At 38.2% G+C, this 25997-nt stretch overlaps 1 protein-coding gene across 1 annotated transcript; it reads right to left on the minus strand.

Moving 5' to 3' along the window:
* Positions 1-7129: 7129 nt before the first annotated feature.
* peli2 (pellino E3 ubiquitin protein ligase family member 2) lies at positions 7130-25492 on the minus strand. Its single transcript, XM_007252500.4, has 6 exons — positions 24821-25492; positions 18577-18706; positions 13399-13500; positions 11726-11923; positions 11250-11438; positions 7130-9247 (listed from the first exon to the last, which is right to left on the minus strand). The coding sequence occupies exons 1-6, from the start codon at positions 24895-24897 to the stop codon at positions 8657-8659; spliced, it is 1287 nt and encodes a 428-aa protein (XP_007252562.1). The 5' UTR covers positions 24898-25492; the 3' UTR covers positions 7130-8656.
* Positions 25493-25997: the final 505 nt, after the last annotated feature.

A 25997-nucleotide genomic window follows, 5' to 3' on the forward strand; every position in this document is an offset into this window, starting at 1 on the left:
TAATTTTTTAATTTTTAATTTAATTGCTTAAATTAAATTGGAATACCTTCACTGCTTCCATAGGTATAGCTTGTAATGTTATTTTAGTTGCATATTAATTGTATTAGTTTTTTGGCTGTTTTCTGCCAGATGATGTACATAAAAGCCCTGTGTACAACATATTTTTCCCCTCTGACATCCAATTCTCTTTTTTTTTTCTTTCATGGTGTCCTCGCTTTTTTTGACATTTGATTTCTTTTTTCCACTTCTTCTTCTGGCAAACCGTTTTTCTTCTCCAATTTTCTATTCTCATTTTCTCTCCTCACCTGCCAATTTTTTTATTTACTTCTTTTGTACACTCTATCCTCCTCACCTTGACTCAAATTTACTTATACTACATTTGTTCCTCCCCAAATTTCATTGCTTCTTCTCCTTCTGCTGTTATTCTCATTTAACTTCTACTCTTATTGCCTGTCCTCCTTACCTCACTTTTTCTATTCTTCCATCATTTCCCTTTTTTCTTCCTCTCCCTATCGTCCTCTTTCTCCTATCCACTTCAGTGCTATTTTTCCTATTTTCTCCTCTTTCCCTTTCCCCTTCAATCCTTTTTCTTGTCTGCACAACTTCAAATTTCTTCTCTTTTCTCCTTTTCTATTTCTATTTCTTATTCACTGTTCTGCAATTTTCACTCTTCTTTCCTGGTCTGTCCTATTTTTCCCTATGCTAATCTTTTCTATATTGTCTGTTCTCCTGCCATCTTGTTTTTACTTCAGCATTTACCTTTGTCTCATCTTGTTCTGTCTTTCTCTTTTCTTTTCAAGCCCTTGTTCTCCTCTTTTCAATTATTGTCCTTCTGTTCTCCTATGTGCTCTTTTCCTCATATTTACTTTATTTAGATTTTTTCTCTTCCATGTAACTAATTCTTTTTCCTGGTCTCATTTTTCTTTTCTCTTCTTATCAACCCCTTGTTCTCCTCTTTATCACTGTCCTTTTACTTTCCTTTTTGGTCCTCTTTTCCTTTTCTTTATTCTATTTTTTTCTCTTTTTTTACACGTCTTGCTCTGTTCTCTCTTTTTCTTCTCTTCTCTCTTAAGTCATCCTCGTTTAATTTTCTCTCATCTGTTTGCCTATTTTTTCACCTCACCTGTCCTCTTCTCTTCATTCTGTTTTTTTCCTCTCCTCTTTTCTCCCCCTCTATTCTCCCCTGCTCTCCCCTCTCGCGCGTCATTAAGGGGGTATTTGCGGCAGTAAACAGTGACTAATTGCGGCAGACAGTGAGCGTGCTGTATTAATAGGGCGCGTGCAGCACGGGGCTCGCTCCCCCGCCGCTTCAATTTGCCGCGAGATTAAAAGCGACTGCCAGGCTGCGTGAATGAGGCGCGCGGGGGAAAGGGGCGCGCGCGTGGCGTGGCGCAGCGCGCGAGCGTGTTTTGAACTTGATCAGGGGTCAGGGCGGGGGGAGATGAAGCAAGCGCGCGCTCACTATCTCCTGATTACAGGCGATCGCGCGGCCAAGGGTAGCTGGGCAGGCACAGATGGGGGCGCTGGGTGGCACCTGTAGCACGCGACCCGCCGTTCCACCGGGGGTTTAGACAGGGAGAGGACGCACAGTAATGCTGGCTAAACTCGCAAACACAGCCAGTGCTGTCTGATATAGACCCACACACACACTCAAGAGACCAGCGCAGATGTGTGATCGCACCGTTCCACACAAATGAACTCCAATTGTAGCGGAGGGCTACTGTAGTAGAAAAACGCCAAGGGCCATTCTACAAATGAAGGTACATTTCGTGTATCCCAGATACAAATTTTGTTATTCTTAAAACTTAAAAAAATAATATTTATCTATTTATAACGATTCATGTATATTTGTATTAACAAGCTAAATAACCACCCCATAGATTATTGACCCCTTTCACCTTTTGATTCAAACATTTATCTAATGTAAGCTTTTAATTTTGCAATATTAATTTATTTTTAAAATTATATTCAGCTTTATAGTTAAAATTTTAGCTCTTTAATAGGGCAGGGAAATATCACTTGTTAATTCACGTAAATTTCTGTTCTGTCTTGTTATTGATTTACAGAAGTCACGTGAGGTTTGTGTGTGGAAGTGAAGAGCAGAGTGAAATAGCTGAAGCTGTAGCTAAATCAACAACACTGCAAGTAGTAATCCGTCATCATTCTGCTTTCTTTTTGATTAAAGAATGATCCAATCATTTTACATAAAACCCAACACTTAAAATAACATAAATATCTCATTTAAAACAGTTATATAATGAGTTGCATAGTGTATAATACTAATTACCAGTATAATGTGTAATTTCAGTAATTCAATTATACTATATTTTAATGCCCGTTGCAAAGTTCTAATCAACTACGTTATCTGTTTTAAAACCACATAAAATCAGCAAATTTTAATAATATAAAAAACATGTAACCTGCACCGAATGATGTCACTTCGTCTGGCAGGAAACGTGTGGAGGGCAGTGACAAACATCTAATCTCATTATTTTGTCTAAAATGCTTATAAATAAGGATAAACCAATAAACCTTTTTTATTAAGTCAAATATTCTATAGTGATCGCAAAAAAGTTTAAAGTACTTGAGTAGTAAATTTTAGAATAAATTGCATGCAGTACTTCAGGGTAAAATGATACTTTCAATACTTTTACACTTGATGCTTACAGGTGATGATGCTTAAAATAAAATAAACTTTTGGGTCGCTAGTAATGTTATACAAGACTGCTCCTTAATAATATTTAGAATGTACTAAAAGAGTACATTCTACAACACAAAAAAAAAATCTGTTTTTGTCACCATCACTACTTAGTAGAATTTCTTAATTTCCCTTTTATTGAACTAGTTGGATAAAAACAGAACTGCTACAATATGGACATTGGAAGAAATTAACTAATACATTTAGAAAGTCTGGTTTCACATGGTGCTGTTAGTAATGCAGGACTGTGTTCACTTGAAAATGTTAGGCTGATGAGGGTTTTAGATGTTTTTAGGGTTTAACTTGTTTTATGTAAACTAATAAATACATTTGCCTTGCATTGTTTCTGCTCCAGGTGTTTATTAGAGTTAACCCAGTTCAAAGTCACCAAATTAACTCATTTTAGGTTGACTGAGCAAGCACTTTTCGTATAGCGCACTAAAATGGAAAAAAGAACAATCAGGATTTGATGTCTTTGCACATCTATATTTTCAATCTTCTCCTGCAAGTTGGCACGTCTTCCTTGTCCTCAGCTTTCCTTTGATCCTTTAGCTACTCCATTCTTGAGCTGGCAGGCATCTTGCAGGCAGGCAGGAGGTGGTGAATAAAGAAACATTGTCTTGTGCTCTGTACACCTCTCCACCTTACTGTCTGTCGGCATGAGGTTAAACACTCTGGTGAGGAGAGGCTGGTTGCCATAAAGCTGTGTAGCAGAAATTTCCGGGGAGGAATATGCATTTCAGCAGCAGAACAACAGCAGTGTGTCAGAGGATGTCAGCGATCAGGAAGCAGTTTGCAGGCCAGTTTTGCAGGCGGGGATTAGGTTTTGTTTTTACTTAATTACACTAGCAGCGACGATTCCCTGAATAAAACCTGCCTTTGTCTGTGAATCAAATGCTGGCCGTTTGAGTTTGCTGAACCTGGTTTATCCCCATGAGATTTCCTTTTCGTATTTTAAAATTTGTGCCAAGATACGACGAACATATCTTGGTGTAAAGGGGCATGCTTTCCTAGTGTTTCTTTGCAGATTGCATATTACAGCACGCCTCGCTCTGTTATATAACATTAGCTCACAATGTACGGAGCAGAAAACACATTTCCAGAGGAACGAGGCTCTATTGCCACCTCATACAAGCAGAAATGATGTCATTTTTAATAAGCCCTCTTAGGTGAGAGCAAGCCAAGCTGAGATTTTAGAAATGAATACACTGTCACCTTTAGCACATTGACTGTCATTCAGAAAAAGCGCATAGAGTGGTACTGAGACACATGTCCCATCTCTCCAACATCTACGAGAGGAAATGTTAATTAGCACTCATGGCATCCCGCTGATCCCTCCTTTTCACAGCAGCTAAATGGCATGTTCTAAATCTAAATCCTTTTATATGCCCTTATTTGTAGAGAGAAATGATATGAAAAGGACAAATATGTCATCTGTGTATGGTGGATAATGCGGTTGCCATTATATAAAGCTATTTCACACTGTGATTTTTGTGCAGTTTTCCTGATGCATAAGGTGAGTTGTCTATATGCAGCACAAACTGAGCTATAGCTGATCAGCTGACAGCAGTAATTCGGCTTTTCAATGTGTTTTTAGTTGCGAAAATATGCACATTTGACAGGGCTATAAACACTTGTTTGTGCTGAATAATTAGACAAAGGGTTCCAGGTTTATTTACTCTGCTTGTGTGAGGTGATTTTGAACAGCTATTTTTTTATGGTTACTAGAAGCACCCTTCTCGAAACACAATGAAAATACACACACAATTCTTTCATACGTGAATCTTAGAAAATAGCTAACTTTTTTAATTTGTTGTGTTAAAATCACATTTTAGTCATATTACCTGCTTTACAGCCTTGTTTATTATTTTTTACTATTTCAGTTGATAAATGTTCTTCTGTTGTCAGTCTCCCAAGACACGTCACTGACAGTTCCCTCTGTTTACATCTTTTACATTTTATAAAAGGCTAAAAAATAGCTCTCAGCTTTTATTTTATGGCAAACTGAACTCCTGTTACACAGATTACTGGGACAACAGCGCCCTGCTGTGGACATACACAGTAACACATTGGGAACAGTATTTTTTAGGTTTATTTATTTGTTTACTTTTAAATTCAAAATAATATAAATTTATATTAACTCCTACATGTAATTTATTAATATTAATTTATTATTTATTTTTGTCCAAACAGAGTGGTAGAAGTGCTCTTCCATCAGCACTATCCTCTGATTGTACTATTTAAGGTTGCAGTGACTGTGGACCACTCATATTATCACATAATTATTGCATAGTATAACAATTCACATTTAAGAAATTATGCATATAGCTTGAATGACAAGTCAGTGTCATTTAAGTGGTGCTAATCAACTATATGAAAAATATTAGTATACTCAACCTCCACCTTTCTCAATCTACTTGATATAAAAAGCCCATATTATACTTTTTGCTATATTTTATGCCACATATGATGTGTGTGGTTATATAAATAAATAATTAGTTCTTACATTACTCTTTCAAAACTTCTCCTTAAAATTCACCAGGTTGTTCTGACACGTATTACCTTCTATTAAAAAAAAACAAAAACAAAAAAATTGTTTGACTTTTTGCAATAATTTAAATCTAAAGTCTATAAATGAAATGTTTTACAGTGCCTTCTGTGACTGTTGTAGTTTTTAAATTTATTTGTGTAGCCATGTTGACACACTATGGTCAAACCTTTCATAAAAAAAAATTAATAATAATTTAGTTTTGCGTAACAGGAGCCCCTTTAATGAAGTGAATACTGTTGTTAAATCTATGGATAAACAAAGTGATGAGGACTTGAATTAATTTAGAATAAAATTCCAATACTTTAATTAAGCCCCCATCATGACATCATGCCATCTCAATTGTGTGGGAGGGTTGGGGGTGGGGACCTGCTTCTTTATCTCTGTATGATGATAAATGTGTAAATGTGCTGCCACTGGAGTCATGATGCAACATGTGAGCAAGCCTAAAGAGTAAGATTAAAAATGGGAAATTTAGCTGACTGTGAAATATATTAATAATGTTTTATGTACAATTAGAGAAATATCAGTGCTTTCAGAGTGTGGTTATAAAGAGGAACAACACAGCATCCTGAGTTGGTATTGGCTTAGACCAATGTAATTAATGTTAATTAAAATGGCTAATTTTGTCAGACACAAAAACACTGATGCTATCCTTATCCTTTTTAATAAGGTTTGTATTGCCATTACTCTTCTTTATGTTTCATGTATCCTATTGTTAGATTAATCAATCCAGATGATATGATAGCAAGAAGAGAGTAGGGAACCGATCTTTCCAAAACTGACTTGATAAAACAGGACTACGGCATGGCTTTGTTACACAGCCCCCAGTGACTCGACAATAACTTATGGCATTTTCACACACAGTATGTAAATTGGATCATTTCCCTTTGGTTTGTTTTCACAGTGGGAATCACACAAGAATTATCTACACTTATTGGTCAAAGCTGTCTAGGGAAGGTGCAAGAAAGTAAATACAGGAAGAGGAGCCTGTGTATTTTTGTGTATTTGAACATGTAGCAATGTCAGAAATGCCATTTGTTGAAAGCTATAGTGATTATCTGTGAATTATACAGTATGACGTTAAACTGCAGAGCACATTTTAGTTTAAAGTAACTGAGTGCATCTAAGAGGTCACAGCTTATATTTTCACCACATACCACTCCAGAGTTGACGTGGAACCAGACAGAGACTATTTCTTCTCTTGGGTCTCGTGCAGTTGTTTTGGGCCATATCAGAGTGTGATTACTGTTGATGCACCTAACCAAACAAGTTGCATCTGCAGAGAAAGTTGTTGAAAGGCAGACTTATAACCAAAAGGTAAGGTTACCCAATACTGAGGTGCTGACAAATGTATGACAGTTTTTACAAAAAAAAACAACAACAAAAAAAAACAGTGCAACTTTTGGACAATGCTTTTCTAACACTGTAAGAAAGTACACAACCTTCTGACAACAATGTGTTTGGTCAGAAAATATTTTTGAAAATCTTTGCTGTCCTACCCAGTGGTCAACGAAAAAGTTTCAAACCAGATACATATTACTCCTGTGCACTTTTTTTTTTTTTTTTTTTTTTTTTTTTTACAAATTTCACTGTAACAATTATTATGAGGTCAGCTAAGCTGTACTTTACTACTGCCAAAGAAACACACTGTAACCTCTTGGAACAAAGTGTTTAAAATGCGTCAGGTTTGGAATATCCAGCTCAGACCTAAGATGGACTAGTTCCTAGTATGGCCATGACGCAAAATACAGAACAATGTGGTGAAATAATTCAGTGGTCTAGTAGAGATTACACTGCAACCATTAGTATTTTACTGCAAGATGATAAAGATAATGATAATGAGACACCATGTTAAAATAATCAACCACAAGGAACACAGCTGCTTTAGAAATATGTATTTGGTTTTACAAGTGAACATTTTTCAGGCAGTGCATTATTGCCAGTGAAATACACCTCTTTCCCACACATAGTTCTGCCTCAAACGTTTGTCTGGCAGTCACAGCTTCCAGGTGACAGTATTGTCAGGACATGACAGAATACTGAATTCAAAATAACCTTCTCTTTTTAGAAAAGGGCAGCATGTTTGAAATAATAAATATATGATCTGTTAGAAAACTGTACATGTATGTGGTAAAATACAGAACAGCTGACAAAAACAGGGCGTTTTTTTAATAAGATAAGTTTATAATCTGTTTAAAACGTAGTAACCCCCATATTCTGATGAAAATAGCTCACTCAAACCTCAGTAAAAAACATTCCCCCATTTGCAGGCACTAAAATCCATCTCTGTACAAAGGTTAAGAAAATAGAAGAATAAAAACTTTTCATTTTAAAATAACCTTTATAATATATGTTTACATCCCATTAAGATTTTGATTTCCACTGGTGGCAAATCTGAAATGAGATATGAGCTGCCAGACCGCCACCTAAAACATCTCATACCTCAAAAAGTCGACAAGTTACCTGGTTTTGGTGCAAAGCAAGTTCTAGCTCATAGATGTTTGGATGTTGATTACAGGACATGATGCTCTCTACTACTCACAGTCCTGATTGCATACTGTTCCTTTCAGCAATAAAAGCAGTTTCAGGATTTACAGTACGACGAAACAGCATAGAGTGGAATCTTACTGTTGAGACAAATAAGAAAGTAAAAAAAAAAAATAAAAAAATAAAAAAAAAGAGAATCTATTAACCACTCTTTATCTAGAATTATATGATGCATAATCCTGTTCATGATAAAGCGTCTTTATTTATCCCTGATCTGATGAATGCTAATCTAGGTTGCCCATTATTATATCAGCTTTGGCAGCCATTTCATCTTTGGACAATTACTATTTTGGCATTTCATATCCGAAATGAACGTTGTGGAATTAGCCAATTTTGTGCTAATTGTTTCAGAAATGTTATGTAACATAGGTGAACTGATTTCAATTTGTAATACTCTGATAATATCCTAATGTATACTTAACTTGGTTTGCAGCTTTTCAACATCTTTTCAACACGTTTTGAAATTGTTGGTTTTAAGCAAGGCTCAGCAGTGTTGTCTGAATGTTCTCCCAATGTTGGTGGGGTGTAATTTCCGTGGGCTAATCCAACAGCTTCCAGTCCATAACACAGACTAGTTGTCTGGAAATTCCGTGGCTAACAACTCAATCGATCTCCAAGGCAACTTGGATATAACTGCGCAAAATTGAGAATAACAACAAGCTCAGCTGGACTAAAATCTTCCTTATCCTTCGTTATTACAAAGTGTTTCAGTAAATGAGAAGAGCTTCACAGCTTGCGGTGTGCAACAATCCTCAGACATGTCCCCTGTTTAATCTACCGCTCTATCCTAGGCTCCATTCAGATAAAGGCATGCACCATTCTTGCCTTAGACACATCAAGCCTCTTTAGTCGTCAGCCCGTCAGTCTACAGGACCCTGGAAGATAAGTTTGGAGCATCCTTGGGTAAGACTGAGCTGGGTGGCACAAAATGGGCATGCAGCATGGAAAGCGTGAGTACCGTGCGGTAAAGGGATTTCTGACCAATAGCGAGCAGACTTCTCGGAGCATACATGGCCGCAGGGTACAAAAGCATGTGTCGGTGCGCCCGTGTCCACGTAGAAAGCTGGTTCGCAACCCAGCCACAATGGCACATAGGGCCCCACCGCCCTGCACATTGGACACTCCCTCTGGGCGTTAGACTCTCTTTCTGAACGATGGCCCCAGTCATGGTAGCCGTGAACATGGCCACAGGCCAGGTAAACCCATGGCTGCTTGTCCTCCTGTGGGGCAACACTGGGCATTGCCCGGCTGCAGCGCTGCATGCTGGGAAAGGCCAGAGTGTTGAGACCAACGGGGCACTGGGGTCGGGCTGCGTTCAGCTCCTGCCGCAGGGCTTCCAGATGCTTCTGCGTGGGGGTGTGGAAGAGGCCCTCAGCAGTACGCCACAGAAGCGTGGCTCCACACAGGTCGACCAAGGAGCCGTCCTGCAGCACATTGCTCTCACTGTCCACCTTATGGGCAAATACAAACCACAAGTTAGCATACAGCCTTGCTAACAAAGCATTGATAAAAAAAAACTTTGTTTACTGTTTTATTATTATTGCCGTCAACATAAACTTGTAAACATGTACGATAAATGTGGAAACTTTATTTTATATAGTGAGGTACTGTCTATACAGTGTTGCTACCGTCAAATTTAAAACTTAGATAGATAGAACTTTTTATTTTAGATTAATTGAATTAAATCTCCTAACTAAGAACTCACTACTTTTTTAAATCTATTGATACCACTAGTTAGAATCTAACTAATTAAGCTATTTTCAGGCCACACTGTTTGTTAGAAAATGTGTAACACAAAGTTTACAATGAATTAATTGTGAATGAATGAATTATGTTTTTTTTATTTTATCATTATTTCTGTTATCTGTTCTTACACTGGACCAGCATTCTGCCTGCATCATAAGTGATGGGTAAAGACAATCAGTGACAACTCTGCATTAAACAGGAGATATTTAGACAGTGCAAAATCAACATTGGCCTCCAGAGGGCAGCAGAGACCTAAAAACCCTCATATTCCTGTAGCTCCAAAAAGGCAATTAAAGAGACTGAGCAGTAATAAACCTAAGCGATTTACCATGTCTGCAGAACATGGTTTTGTGTAACACTTATTTTGGATGTCTGTGTCTTTATTAAAATGCACTGTAGATGTCTAATACTTACGTTTTTATGCTGTCAGTTTAGTACTTCCATGTTCTTAATCAGACACACAAGACATATTTCTAACCTGTGTATTGACTTATTTTTATGATTGTAACAAAAGTACCTGTACATTTTATAGATGAATTTAATGTAATTCTTGATTATAAGATGCTCTGCACTGAGCATTGTAATGTGCATTGTAATTTCTATGCTCAGGCTGCAGATTTCATAGTCCATTTTATAATACCAAGGGCATTTAAATATTAACTCTCTTGAACACTCTTGTGATACAATTCGTTTTGTGCTCAAATGCACACATGCATATATGTAGATCATTTATTCGTTTTCTTTGCAGGAAAAAAAACCTCCCCCCAAAAATGCTGTAGGCCACCATTTCACCTAAGCAGGTTGTGTCTGCTTATTAGATACCCACTGGTATAATCAAGCATGTCTGCAATTTTAATACAAGCTAACAGACATAGCTACATTCTTAATTGGCTTGTAGAAACAGATGTGTCTCAGTAAATAGAGTCAACTGTTGCCACGCTACTGCACTTCTGCAGGTTTAGGTTAGGCTAGAGCAGAATGCTAAGGCTGGCTGCACAAGCTAAAGGCAGAAGGAACAGGAATATGTCCTCATGCAGTCTGTGGCTTGCTTCTATAAAGAAAGCCTGCCTTCAATGCAAACAGTGGTGGATTAACAAAACATCCGTGTTTGCAATGACCATTCTTAGCCAGAGGACTATGAACTCTTGTGTTCTAGCCACGCCTCTAAGTCCTAAAGCCCTAAGGCAAGGCAGAACTGGTGCCAGTGATGTGTGGCTGTTTTCAGAGCAGGAGAAAATTAGTCACCTTGCACTGATCACAGATACTGTATTTGGAACTATATATGGCTCAGTCAGTGACCGTCATATCAAGAAAAATATGTTTCAAGAAACATATGAAGTTTCAAGAAAAATATGAAGTTAGCCACAGATAACCAAAACATTTTAAAATGTTATTAAATTATCTTTTTTAATGTTTATTCCATATTCTACTAGAAAATTAGCAGAATTCTAGTATTCTAGTAGATGACGGACATTTTTTATTTTTGTCACAGTATCATATGAAACTGTTATGCTTGCCATTATTATAGGGTTAATATTCAGCAGTAAACACAGAAAAAACACTACTGATAGCAATGAACCTAGAAGACACTTTGCAACAGTAAAAAAAATGCAAAGGCCATTTCTAATTGTTTTCTAGTGGAATTTCACTTTAAATCATGGTAGATCTACAAAAGATAAAGGGGGAACACTTTGCAGCATCACTAACCAATTTGCCTCGTGTTTGTGCAGAACGAGTCTCTCTCAGTGTGTACACGTCTCCACACACCGATATCTCCCTCCAAACACCGGGTTTGGACTCTTCTGTGAACCCACCCCGCGGGTGCATCACCAGCACACCATTGGTCGTCAGTCCATCCATTTGGCCATCTGGATTCTTCCATTTGGCGGCTTTCTCCTAAGGATAGGTGAAGAGAGTAAGTGACTATACAAGTACACAAACACCTTGATAGCTTCACAGCTACAGTTACTAATTCTGTAGGTGCCTGCACATGCCTATATTTACCAGGTTATTGTAGACGTTTCCACTGAATAAGCAGAAGGTGATACTTCCCCAGCCAGAACATTATGTATATATAGACAGAGGCTTGCTCAAATGCCAGTTACAAAAGTAGTCAAGAGGTTTTGTGATGTGCAGAACATGCATGAAGCCAGGGGCACATTCATGTGGGAGCATGCACTTACCCCTAGAAAGATGTTCTTGGAGGAGTCAAATCCTGCAGCAAAGATACGAGCAGTATATGGAGGGTTGCGTTCACACACAACTCGACAGGCAAAACGTGAGATCGTGCTCTGGGTGATGAGGGCGTCTTCGCTGTCTCCACCTCCAGACACAGTGTCCGTCACCACAAAGTCAATGGGGTTCTCCGTCGATCGGCCGATCTAAAACACAGCAGACGTTTAACAACTTAAATACTTTAAAAAGACTAATATAGGAAGGATAAATATTCTAGATTCATTACATTTACTGCAGTACAAAATCAGTACATGTCCAGTTTGACAGTCAGTCAGTTCTGTTGCAACAATTTCTGGACTGATGGACCATCACACCGTGTAAATGTGTACTGTGGTAAGATAAAAGCGTATTTACTATATTTCTGGAAGAAATGGATACTGTGCTTCCAACTAAAACAAAAAAGCACCTTCCAGACCTTTACCAGTAGCAAACTCATAAGCCAGGGTCTGTCATGTTTGAGTTTGAGTCAGAGAAGAAGGGATGGCAACATTAAAAATGAGTAAATGCCTTTCTATCTCAGTTTTTTTTTTTTTGGGATATGTGCAGGCCTGAAATGCTGGAATGGACCTACATCAACAAATGAAATTTGACAAAACACAAAATACTGCGTCTTAGATTGCAGTAAAATAGAAGTTAAAGTAAATGTTAATGTAATGTAAATGTAAGAGAAAACAACCTGTTAATTTATTAAATAAATAAACAACCTGTTTGTTTATTAAGTTTCCAAATTCATTGTTTTTCTATGTGAAAGTAAAAAAAAGTATTTACTAGATATCCATATAATTTGAACAGGTTATATGAACTGGCCAAACAAATGGAACAAAACCATATGAACACCACATCTAAAAGCAGTATAAAAAGAAGTATTTTTAAGTAAGGGGACAGTCTCTTCTTGGACTGCTTCCATTACATTTGTGTGCTGTCTCCCAGTTTTCCAGTGCACACATTAAAGAAACGGCAGGCCTCTAAAACAGTGACCTTTAAGTGGCCTTTACAGGGTGTCTGTTAGCCCTTAATATGGCTCTGGCATAAACATAATAATAGTGCTCTGAACCTAGCAGAATGTAAAAAGGCAGTGTTCTTAACTCTTTCAGGAGTGGAGGTCAGATGCTTTTAGAAATGTGAGATTGGAGATAGGGTTTTTAAAAGTTGACCCATACACTCTTCCTTGAATACTATTTAAATCTAAGTGTGCAAGAAGGGACACAACCACTAAAATAAACTAAAGCTGGAATCTCCAGCTCCAGTTCCTTTTTATAGAGTAGCTGTTTGTTCCCTGTGGGTTACTGTGGGTTCCTGTTTTGCTTTTCATTTCTGTCCATTTGTTGCCACTTCTCTGGCCCATTCTGTATACGTGTGTGCATCCTCTCAAGCACACACTAATACGCTTCTTCATGCCTATGCATGTGTCTTTAACAGTAACTGTTTTCTCATGAGAGTGCTGGAATAGCAGTCTCCTATCATAGATTCAGATTAGCTATGATGTGGATCAGGCATATGTGTGCCTGATTGAGGAGGAAGGGGGAGAGAGATGAGAGAGAAAGCGAGAGAAGAAGAAACTCTGAAAAGAGTGAAGAGTGTCCACAAACATGTGTCTAAGCAGTTGTGTGTTTAACCATACCTGGAACATGTCAGTGTCTTTATCATGGCTGTACTCCACTACCACTGTCTGGTTTCTGGACAAAGTGTAGGAGATACTGTGCTGGCCCTTACAGTTTACAGCCTGTAACATTACATCAGAAATGTTTGTTATTGTGTGTGTCAGCTCACAGTGAGACCACATTCCAAGCACAAATCAACAGAACAACATCACATGACAACAGAGAAGCAAACAGAACTACCACAGGGAAGCACATTATATTTGATATTGCATCACCAGAGCATATTTACTTTGCTTAACTTCAGTTTTAGGTTTTAATACTCTATTGTAAATAGCTCGTTTTTCCTTTAGTCCTGAAACTAAATCAATTTGGAGGATGTTTTCAATGCTGTTTTAATTATTGAAAAGAAATACCCATTTATACAGCTTATTTTGAAACTGAAATTGTTTCCTGAAATAGAAAGGAAAAAAAACACTTTCCAGTATTTGTGTGCAGATGAAAATACTAAATCACTAATTTCAAACTATGATGAGATTATGTTAACTCATATTGAAGTGTTTCCTCTAACGTTAAGATTATTTTAGCAGTGGAAGCAGGCACACTCTCTGCTCCTACCCACTGCACTTTAACTATATGGCAGTCAGAAAAAAGCCAACAAACAACAGGTTTCATTTTTCTGTTCTACTCACATAAACTAAACGAAAAAATAGTTCAACATTACTTATTATGCCAGGTATCTGTTTACTGTTTTTTTTTTAACAAACTTTTTTTTTCAGCAGAAAGGCACAAGGTTTAGAGTGTTAGGATTGTGAGGTTAGCTAATGTAAGTAATATATCCTTAGCTTTTGTTTGTTTACCAAATCTGTCTGCCATTCCCTCAAATGTAACTTGAGTAGCACTGTTGAGGTTAATATGAATAAAATTGCTCTGCTTAGGTAATTTAAAGTCTTACATAGCACTATTGGGGTTAAATTTAATGTCTAGCATAGCACTATTGATGTAAACCTATGACTAAAATTGTACTTCTAAGATATATATATATATATATATATATATATATATATATATATATATATATATTATATGTAATTGTATATAATATATACAATACACGATTGAGATAAATGTATTGTACTTGATACTTGATGTATTTACTGGGATATGTATGTTTCATACATATTTTTAATATTCAGTCTTTAGCCAAATGATTCCATTTGTTTAGATCCAGCCAAACATTTTTATGTTGGTGCATGCCTACTTAGAAATTATTATTTTGAGGAGATATCAGTAGCCAAACTGTCCCAAACAGGATTTGGAGTACAGCACGTACAATATACACAAGCAAAAAAGCAGTGCATTGACCTTTTTCAAAACAAGGCTGCCTCATGACTCATGCAGCTGTCATAAACTGCTGTTTTTATTAGAAACCTGTTATGGGTCAGGTCAGGGTTACAGTGATGGGGTACAAGAGAGGGGGGTCAGCCGGAATTTCATAGGCTGCAACGAACAGCCTTTAGCTTGATGATTAGCACAAAACACTCACTGACTACTAGGGGCCAGGACAAGGACAAATTCGGTTAAACGGTTTAAACATGTCCGTTTCAGAGCATTTTCTACAGGGCTGGATCACATGAAGGAATTTATCACAGTGTAGCCACCTCGCCACTCCACCCCCCATCCTCTCACTAATCTGTGATTTCCAAATTACCCACATCTCCATCACATGTGCTCAAAGGGGAGTGGAAACTGGGTCATGCGAACAGTGGAAAGAACAGCTAGCAGAGAAAGAATAATGGCTTGATGTAAATGCAGATGATTTCTAATGTAGCCTGTGCACACAGTAAATGTGTGTTCGGGTGTGTGTTTAAAAAGGTAAGCCAAATAACATTTGCTTTGCCAACATCATTCAGCTTGATACAGTGCAGCAGCCACCCGAGCAGAACAGAGGTCAAGAGCAGGCCAACAAAGCTGATGACGACATGTGGCATATATGCAGACTCGGACTCAGTGCGGGATCTGGTTAGGCTGGACAGTATGGCAATGTTTATCATCATCATGAGAAATTATGACACTGTGATGCAATAAGTGTTCCTGAGCAATTGTGGAGATCCGTACTGTAAGAATACAAGTATATTCATGGCACCACTGCTGTTTTGTTCTTTTCAATTCAACTACAAAAAACTTATTTTACGAAGGAAAAGATGTATTTATTGTTGGCTGGATAAGGACCAAGCAACACAGGCCATACTACTACAATTGGACAGCACTAAAATTAAAGCTCATTTTAAGCGCTTAAATATATTTTTATTAGTTTTATTTGTTTTATTTGTTTATATTATGTTGGTAAATAATAATAGGAAAATAATTAATTTAATTAATAAAATGAATAAACATGTAGGTATTTTAGCACATTCGGCTCCTAAGTAATATCAATTATATAAGTTTTTACATACAGCTCTGGAACTAATCAAGAGACCACTTCAGAATGATCAATTTCTCAGAGAAGTTAAAATATCAAAAAAGGTACAGTGCTTTTAGACCTCAAATAATGCAAAGAAAACAAGTTTATATTCATTTAGAAACAACAATACTAATGTTTTACGAGTTCAGAAATCAAGCTGAACCCCATTGAAAACCTCTGGAATGTAATCAGGAGGAAGATAAATGGCCACAAGCCATCAAACAAAGCTGAACTACTTGAATTTTTGCACCAGGAGTTGTAGAAGGTCACTCAAAAACAGTGTGATAGACTGGCCCATTATCCTGTATCAGCACTTAAAGATAAGAGCGAGTGTTAGTGAGTGAGTGCTACATTCAAGTTAAATTATAGAGGAGCTCTTGGGGGGTGTAGAACTTCCCTTTACTTTCAGCTCCACAGGGGGTCCACCATCCCCCATCCCTTTGCTAACTTGCTTACAGTGGGAGACAAAAGCACCAAAAAAAGACCAGAGACAATAGGCCCTGAGGCCCACTGTGCACATCACTGCCTGTTACACTGTGTCTGAGCAGCCTGTATGCTTTAACAATTAAGGTCTATGAGAAAAAGAGTGAGGAGATGCTGTGGGGGTCAAAGCGCTGTAGTTTTACAGCCTACTGCCACTGAAAACAGCCATCAATACCACTGAGCTCACAATGCAACAGTACTGGCTGAAAAAGCTCCACAGACATCTATGAACAATCACACATTGTTCTACCAAGAGTTCTGTGACATTTTGTGACCCAACTGCCTGAATGTGTGCCCGTTTACCACAGTTCAGAGCAACACTGAGTAATCATAATGGCTATTCTTTGCAACACTTTAACATCACAATAATGCAGCTACAGCCACTGCATCAACTGCTAGGCAGTTGTCCTTTAACCCTTTTAGAACCGATGCTCAAGGCAGGAGAAGGCCTTGAAGCAGAGAAAGTCAGGACACACAGTGTGGCAGAGCCTGAGAGCAGTATGATTCACAGATGACAGTGTGTGCAGTGCTATTTTCAGGCACTCTAACTCAGCATGACAGAGGAATGCAGAGTGACCAACAGCAACAAAACACCCCCCATTTCCCTAAAAAAACAGGAAAAAACGAATACCGGTGAATTTCACTAGGGAAGCAAAAACATGGCTTGTTTTGTGGATTTTTAATGAGTAAATAATCTTCATTTAACTTTTTATTGTGATATATACTGATTTAGAATTATTGTTTAGTACTGATTGTCCTTTTTAAGGATATATTCAGGTTTTTTTGCTGCATTTTCATTTTTATATTTGAAATTCGTTTTAATAATTTCGTAATTTTATGAAATAATGTTCTCAGCTTCAGAAAAGTTGTAAGACCCTATGCATGGCTATGACCTTGCATATAGTCTAAAGCCAAGGGGCTTGAAGAGAAACATGGATGCATGCAATGTGAAAATGAAGTGGCTAAATTCCATGGCTATTCTGAGCCTGTAACCGACATGACTGAGGGGAGGTTCTAATTTGCTGGCGATATCCCAAACAAGCACAATGAACAATCAGCCACCTCTTGCAGACCTTTGGTCTCTTAGGAGCTGGTGTAGCTTTCCTGAAGAGAACTCTTCAAACAAAAAGGTAAATCACCTGAAACAATCTGCAGCACATTGAGAAAGAAATGTTAGACTATTTTCGGAGGTGGGAAAAGTAACGTGAGTCGCAGAGAACCGATTTACTCTCTCTGGCCTTTATAAAGACGTTTCCATTCAGTGCAGAGTCAAATGCACTGATCAGCCTCCTGTCATCGAGGACACTCCTCTGTAGTTAGCAACTAGCACTTAGTCTACTACAGCACTATCAACAGGGCAACAGCATTCACTGAGTAACCAAAGACTGCCAAAGATTCAGGAGAAAAGATGGTTCAAATCAGCTGGTATGAAAACAAAAGTTTCACAGTATGGGAGAAGAGCTGATATCTCAAAACCATTTGCATGCTATTCAAAGCTCAACCACAGAGGCACCCGCCCAAGTCCCTCAAGCACATCTTCCCTGCAATGGAATTCCTTCCCGACACACCCACTCCTAAAACAACTTGTTCAGTGTCAGAGAAGAGGGAAGTCTCAAACACCTCTCCAGCTGTTGACCAGCAGAACAGCCCAGCTCCAGCATCCTGTTGGTAATGTTCTTTGCCAGATTCCACAGTTGAAAATCTGAACTTTGCTTTTAGGACGAAGACTCAATTCTCCAGTGCAATAGCAAATAGGAAAGCTATTGATGTAGATTACAACCACAGCACTATTTAAGATACAAAATGTACAGTATAATATACTTAATTATTGTTGCAATAATTGGACAGTTACTCTTGTTTTTTGTTGTGTGTGAGTGAGTATTGGAATATAGGGTTCGCAAAGCTAGCTACTTTATAACCAGTGTTTACAGCAGTGGCCCATTTCAGACTGCATTCATTTGAATACAATACAAACATAAATCTTTTGATATAAACTGGCCAGAAATTCTTAAACAAAGGTAGGAGAAGCAATCTCTTGTAAGTGGACATGACAATGATGTGAATAACTAAAAACAACTTTTATTAGGTTTGGGAAGACTCAGTAATATTATTACAGCTACATATGTGTGTGTACTCCAGCAACAAAAGACTTTCAATGGCCCATTCTATGCTAGTCATCATTATATTAATCCACTCATCCACTGACAAAGAAGCCAAATCTAAAAATGATGGTGTTAAACTGTATAGCAGTTACCTTGCTGGACTGGGGGTTGTTAAGGATGTGTACAGTGCTGGGTTTGACACCATTAGCCTTGGCTCGCTTGTGCAGGGCAAAACGGCTCCTCCGTCGCCCTCGATCACCGTTGGGGAGTGATCCATTGTACCTGTACACAAGAGGAGGGTTCAAAGTCCAAGAGTGAGTTCATGTAACAAAAAGTGATTAATTGTTAGAGCTTAATGGATTAAACTAATTACTTGCAATGTGTCTGTCTCACTAAGCAGCAATAAGCATTAACTTACACTAGCACCTTATAATTGAAACTATTAAGCAGTTTAGAACATAAATGCTGGGGAAAATGTCTCGCAAGTTCTCTCACAGTTTACTGGTCTTATAAGATTTACTCTAAACAATAACTGGGTTCTTTGTGGACCTGCTAGTGTTTTTTTATATCACAGTATATTAACAATGGTGTAGCCATTAGGGGTGGGAATCGATTACTATCTCACGATTCGATTCGATTCCGATTTTGGGGGCCACGATTCGATTCAAAATCGATTTTTGATTCAAAACGATTTGAATTATAAAAATTTCTGCTTCTGGCTTATGAATCTTATTGAAAAAAAACCCCTCCATAATATACACTGGTCCTGGAGCAAGTAATGTGTTACAAAAACAATAAAATGTGCAGGAATGTGGGTCCTCAGTGACAGAGGTGGGATATCACAATGACGTTAATGAACAATAAATAAATAATAAATAACACTGCTTTATTACCAGGCTACTAGCGGTGGTGTGTAGGTGACGCTGCTGGGCTGATGTGATGATAGCAGTGGAGCGCTAAAGTTCAGGAGCAGCTGCTGATTAACTAGTTAATTTAAGGTCGTTGTATTTCTTCAGAAAGGGGGCAGGAGGTGGAGAAATTAATTCATATTGTCCATTCCTTAATTCCTCTGTGATGAGGAGCTGAAATTAGCTCTGATTAGCTTATTGTTATTTTTCCGTTCCGCCTTAAATGCTGCAGCCCGCAGCCACCTGTAGCGTTATTTAAGGTGGAACTGGAAAGTTAGCTTGTTAGCTAGCTAACAGTTACTGAAACTAACTACTAGCGATCTTTTTTATGCTTGTTATGAAGCATTCTGCCATAAAACATTAAAACTACACGTTAATCTAAGGTAATATAGTGCTTGTTCTGCCATCTTACCGGTGATTCTCAAACACCTACTACGCTCTGTGTGGGTCTGGAAGACCTCGGTTTGAAGGGACAAGCGGGTTGCCAGGTCCAACAAAAATACCCAGCCCAAAATCAGTCCAAAACCCGCCCCTCAGAATCGATTTTGGGACATTTTAAATCGATTCTGAATCGTAGTAAATGAGAATCAAGATTCTTATGTGAATCGATTTTTTGGCACACCTCTAGTAGCCATTAATATGTAGATCATCTTCATATTAATATCAATATTTCTTAGCCCATTTTATTGACAGGAGACAATTAAAAGCAGCACACTGCAATGGTCAATAATGACGGGTGGTCTTGCTTAACCTGGTATAGAAAAAATAGAAAGTAAAACAAAACCTGCCAAAACACTTTTGATTGGCAATATGGAGTTGGCCAAATGTTTTGTGGTCATACAAAACAAAAATGAAGCTTTTTGGAAATGTGTTGCATAGATCTAACACAGTTCATGCCTCAGAAAACAACATCCCTACAATGAAGTTTTGGGGTAGTAGTATAATGATCTGTCTCTGCCTTCCCCTTAGTGGGGAATGGGTATTTTTCATTCCCATTCAGTAGGACAAAGTACCACAGTCAAATAGAAGTCTATTAAAGTCTTTAAAATTGAAGTACAACCATCCTGGAAAAAACGATATATGCTTTGAGGTATCATCTTGTGAGTGAGACTGAACACTGTAACATAGCAAGGCAATGTTAATTATCAGAGTTTGAGTGAGGCCTGATCGTGGGTTCCAGATGGATGAGACATCATTTTTAATTTGCACAGGCATTAACTTTCCCATTTGGAATGTCAGTATGTAATGGTTTGGATTTATAAAAAAAAAAAAAATACTGGGTGGCATAATATATTTAAGAGTAATCTGTGCATATAAACCGATGGCTTGTGTTATTCAGGAGAACCATATGTAACAGATACCAAACCTGACTAAATCAGGCTGCAACAGGTATGCTGTAGGGTTGATCTTAATGTTTGTGGCTTGTTAACCTTCTTGGGCAGTAGCTCTTTATATACACTACTTAAACCCTCTGAGAATCTGAAAATGCAGGGTAGGAGAAATAAGAGCCTGAGTAATGAATGGGATGGAAATCTCATGGTATCGTCTCTAACAGAAGAGCTCAGCTGAAACTAGCTAATTGTAATCTTCTTCCCTTTTGACCTTAGGCAGACAGGCTGGAGGAGTTATCCTCCAATGCTCTGCGGAAAAGATTAGCCACACCTGTCCTCAACTGAGGGGCCTTTCCTACAGACCCATCAGCACTTCTCGACACAAATCACAGAGCAAAAACTGCATTTTAGGGCTGGAATTTCACAAGTTAGTTAAAATAATCCAGAGGGATTACAACAGCCATATGGTGGAATTCCTCATCTGCAATGAACCTAAACAGAACAGCAACACCTTAAAACAAATCACACGTCCACCGCAGAGCATTTCTGTTGTGAATTTTGCTGCACACATGGAAGAGTAAAACAGGCATTTAAATTTTATACAGTTAAGAATCTGAGTGAACCAATAATAAATAGCAAACTAAGGCTAGACAATAATTTAAATCCAATACACACAATCATACATATACTTTTCTGGTAATGGCAATATACCTTAATGTTAGACATCTGTTCTGGGTGTTGTGTGCAGCTTTTCTGTGGCTTTTATGTTCATACAGACAATAGAATTATACCATATTGTCTGAAATTAAAAAATATATTATAATGTGCCTTTTTTCTCATGTCATCCAGCCCTATATCAGAGTAAATAAAACATTTACACGCTTATGGCAACATGTGATGTTTAACCCTTAAAACAAACAACAATTGTTTACAGCCCATACTTTAACTCCTCACTCCCAAACAACATAAGTTTCTTGTTTGTTTACATTTACAGAAGATAGAAATGAACTTGAATTTGCAGTTACTGAATAACAGGTCTTGAAGGTGACAGAACACAGAATTAACATGTCTAGACACAGTGTTAAAATAGCCAGATTTACTGGCAACATTTATTTTACCACAACATACTGCTATACTTAGGGATGCACAATTATTTATATGCATGTTGGAGGCCACACTACAACAATTAGCCAACACTGGCCATTGATTTAAGATCATTTCTATTTATTTGTATTTGTTTCAATAAATCTGTTGCTTTATTTAACATGTTAATTTGAAAAAGAAATGTTTAAAGCTGTTACCAGTCAGCTAAGTTAATGTGAATCCAAACTTTCAGGAGACACCTTTTTTTTTGCATTTAATTGCCAAAAACTAATATGTAAGGGAAATAAACGTGACATTTGTTTTTAAAGTTATACTAGGGAGTCTAATCTCTGTGTTTACGTGTGTATATCTGTATCAGCAGATATGTACATGCAATATAGATATTGCATTGGCCCAGAATTCCCACATCGGTGCATCCCTTGCAATCCTAATGATGTTAGAAGAATGCCCTTATCTGGAATGCTGTTAGGTTAGAGTTACAGCATTGCACAGATACTCTCAAACTTCCTGAGCTTTTGTATTTTCAAATGCAACTTTTGGTATCCTTTCTTCAGCTAATGCCATCAAGCACAGACAGGAGCACAAGATTTGGTTCCAAAAGCAAACCATTGGTCACCATCTGGCACCAATATGTATGCTATGCATATCTGCATATCTAAGAAAAGTCAATACAAAAAAAATCATACAACATCATGAAACATCAGAATTAAGGAGTTTAAATAGGGGTCGTGTGTGAGCATTCGGTAAAGAGAAAGACACATGACACTGAAAACAGGGCACTATCAATGACTATCAATGGCTGAGAGACATCCATCTTCCTTAGTTTCACTCACAAAGATCAGTCACTGGAAATAAAACTCCTATGCCAGAGGTGTCTTCAGTAAGAAGCCAGCAGGGTCACACAAAGTCCCCCATCAATAAGCCCAGTCAGGCCAGTTAGGACAATGAACAGAGACAGCAGGACTGTGGAGACACAGTGGCTGTGCACAGATCAATAATACGCTCTTTCAGCTGAGGACTCTCCCCTGAGTGTGTCAGTGGGCAGTGCCAGGCAGGACAGCAAAGGCATGGTACTGTTGCTAGCTTTGCCTGAAACTGGGTGAACTGATGTGCTAGAGCACACTGGATCACAAACAATAATACTTTGTGAGGACTTACTAAAGTTGACCAATAACCAGTTTAGCATAGTGTACCTTTGAGGATTATACTTTTTTTGAGGGGCTAAGAAAAAAAAACTTGTACATAAATAAGTTATCTGTTCTTTAAAGGAGAACACCAGTATGAAATTGACTTTGTGTGTAGTGAATAATTATAACGGAGTACAAACGTTTGTGGAATAGCCCAACTCACATTTATCCCCAGCATTCTGAAACAAAGCAATTTAAGCCAATGCTCCCAACAGGCTTACAATGCTAGCAGGAAGGGCATAGCATTGCCCATATGAAGAAAGTCAACATTATCAAGCATACTGAGAATACTGAAGGTGCTCAGGTAGTTTATTTAAAAAAAGACAGTTTATACACACAGTACCTTCAGGATGTTCTATGGTAGCCGCCATCAAAAAATTAGGTTAAATGATGAATCGGTAAGATAGAGGAACAGATTGCACAATTAAATCTGTGGAAATGCGTGAAAATTGGAGATATTTTTAGCAACAGTTGGAATTCATGCATTTCAACAGAATTAATTTTGCAACCTGTAAAACTTTTATAAACTATCTGTACACTTTCACTTGTTTTAAATGTCAGGGACCTCTGAATTCTAACAATGAAGTGTGGAGCTACTTTGAGCTTGCTAATGTTGCAAAAAAATTGCTATTTCTTTGCATGGGCTATGCCCCCATCCCTAGCATTATAAGCCTGTTGGAAGCATTGGCTAAAAGCATTGTACTTTGGAGTGCTGGGGTGAATGAAACAGACATGGGCTATTCGACAAAAGTTTGTACTCATTATCATATTTTACTACAATCCAAGTCGATTTCACATAAGATCTCGCCTTTAAATCTTATAGTAAGTTGCATATTAAAATTCTTTTTAATGATCATACCTTATGAAGATAGGTTTTTAATGTAGATATTCTTTTAAAAACAATATTTAGTTAATGTGTTTTTTTACTCCATAATGTGCAGGTGAAGCTCCCTCTCTACAGGGATAACTATAGGTTAACACATTTCTGTACTCTTCTAAAGGCGCTCAAATAGGCAGCCCTTGTCTAGTTATCAAATAAAGCTGATTTATGATGGGGCTGAGAGAAAGAACCCCTGTAAAAGGGGCCAGTGAAATGGCTCAGTCACTGTGGGGAAAAGGGGGGGGGCAATATAGTTAGCTTACCTATTTCCGAATTCCTTCAGAGCCCTAAATCTCCCTGGAACTTCCTGAACTAGTGGCGAGTGGAGCTTTACTTAGCTAGCTCAGTGAAATTAATGCAACACAGTGAACGAAAGAGAGCGAGCTCTGAACGCAGAATCCTCGAGATTTCTTCCTGTGCGAGGGTTTGGGTTCGGCTAAATGTGGTTAACGTGATTAGAGGCGTTAAGTCATTATCGGCGTGTGTTTAGCTGCTATAATTAGGATAAAGTAATGCGAGATATATCTAAATAATCAGTCCTGTAGCGCGGCAGATTGAAGAGGAGCACGGCCTAAGTTTGGCTTTTGCCTGGTGAATACTCGCAGGGACGTCGCACGTGTTTCATTTGTTGAGTAACGTGAGCGCGTGAATTGTGAGAGATTGGGAGGGGGTCCGCTCGCTCTTTCGGATAGCTATCCTAGCTATAGGCTACCGACCGTGTAAACAAGCACCAAGATAACTGCCTAGATAACTGTGGATTTCCCCCCGATATGGGAACGTTTTGTAGACACGAAGTGAAACACCAGTCAGTCCTCAGTTCGCGTTTATCTCAGGCATGTTTATTATTATCCCAGCCTAGAACAGCGTGTACTCTGATAGCTAGCTTAAGTTAAGTAACGTTAGAGGTTCAACTTAACTTTCCAACCAAAAACAATCTATTTGGAGATGAACTGTTGCTGTTATTTAAGGTTTTAAACTCAACTCACCCCAGAACTACCAGCTCCCCGTACTTCACAGGCTCTTTGGTGGGTCCACAGTGCTCCTCTTGGCCCGGTGAAAACATGAGGCTGCTAACCCTCCAAACTTCTCCACTCGAACTCGTCTCTCAGGATGGAGTTGGTCGAGCCAGTCCAGTGAAAAAAGATCACAGGGAAAAAATACTTCAAAGGACGAGACTAACAGCCATTTTCCGCCTGGTTCCCGCTGCCTCTTAAACCCTGCTCTTCTCTCAAAATAAATAAGCTGAATTCAAGTATCAGAAACAGGGCGTACAGTCAAGAATGCGCGTTTGAGAAACATTTCACAATCCCAAAAATACGCCTAACTTCGTGCTTTCACCGTTCTCTCTGCCAAGTGGAAAAACATTACACGGTAGGGGGTGGAACATACCACTCACTTACGCCTACTTTATACGGGGGGAGGACGGACTGCAGTTTCTATAAACATTAGAATCTGCCTTTCCTGCTTTAGACGTGTGAAATGCTACATTGTAAACATCCATAATGCTCAGCCAAACATACAGTACCGAAAAACAAGCCTATTCCCAGGGAAATAATCTGGAAGTGAAAGTACAGTCTCCCCCCTGAGTGGAACAGTCCTGGGCCGCCACGGTCTGAGGCGGCACCTTCAATTATGTAAACAAAGAGTAACAGTTGAAAATATTTAAAGGGATACTCACACTTCTGTGTTTTTATTTAGCTCTCCCCACATTAAATTACAAAATAGGAAAAAGTCATCCAAATCACAAAAAGGAGAAAACTTAAAACTACACCACAGTAAATGTGGCTAACTAACATTAAAGGATCACAAAGCGTTTATGATCTGTAGATCTGTATAGAGGAGCACTGACTGTGAGAGTGCATTTAAAGGAGAAATCCTGTGTGAAATGAACTTGGGTTGTAGTGAAACATGGTAACAAGTACAAACTTTACAAAATCACTATTTTTACACCATTAACAAGTTCAAAGTAGCAAAATAGCTTCCACCATTGGTGGAATTCAGAGGGCCCTGACATTTAAAACAAGGCACTGAGGCATTTTAAAGTGCTCAGATAAACTGTTTATATGCACAGTATATTGATGTAGAATCTGGAAATTCACAAGCACAAATAGGTAGAATAGGGGAACAGATTGCAAATTCTGTGGAAATGCATGAATTACTGTT

This window comes from Astyanax mexicanus, chromosome 14 (genome assembly GCF_023375975.1).
Source record: "Astyanax mexicanus isolate ESR-SI-001 chromosome 14, AstMex3_surface, whole genome shotgun sequence".
Classification (NCBI taxonomy): domain Eukaryota; kingdom Metazoa; phylum Chordata; class Actinopteri; order Characiformes; family Acestrorhamphidae; genus Astyanax; species Astyanax mexicanus.

Coding starts and splice junctions, on each gene's coding strand:
- peli2 (XM_007252500.4), bottom strand. CDS start 24,897: ATGTTTTCACCGGGCCAAGAGGAGCACTGTGGACCCACCAAAGAGCCT. Junction 13,501..18,576: donor ACAACCCCCAGTCCAGCAAG/GTAACTGCTATA, acceptor GTAATGTTACAG/GCTGTAAACTGTAAGGGCCA. Junction 11,924..13,398: donor AAGACACTGACATGTTCCAG/GTATGGTTAAAC, acceptor GCTGTGTTTTAG/ATCGGCCGATCGACGGAGAA.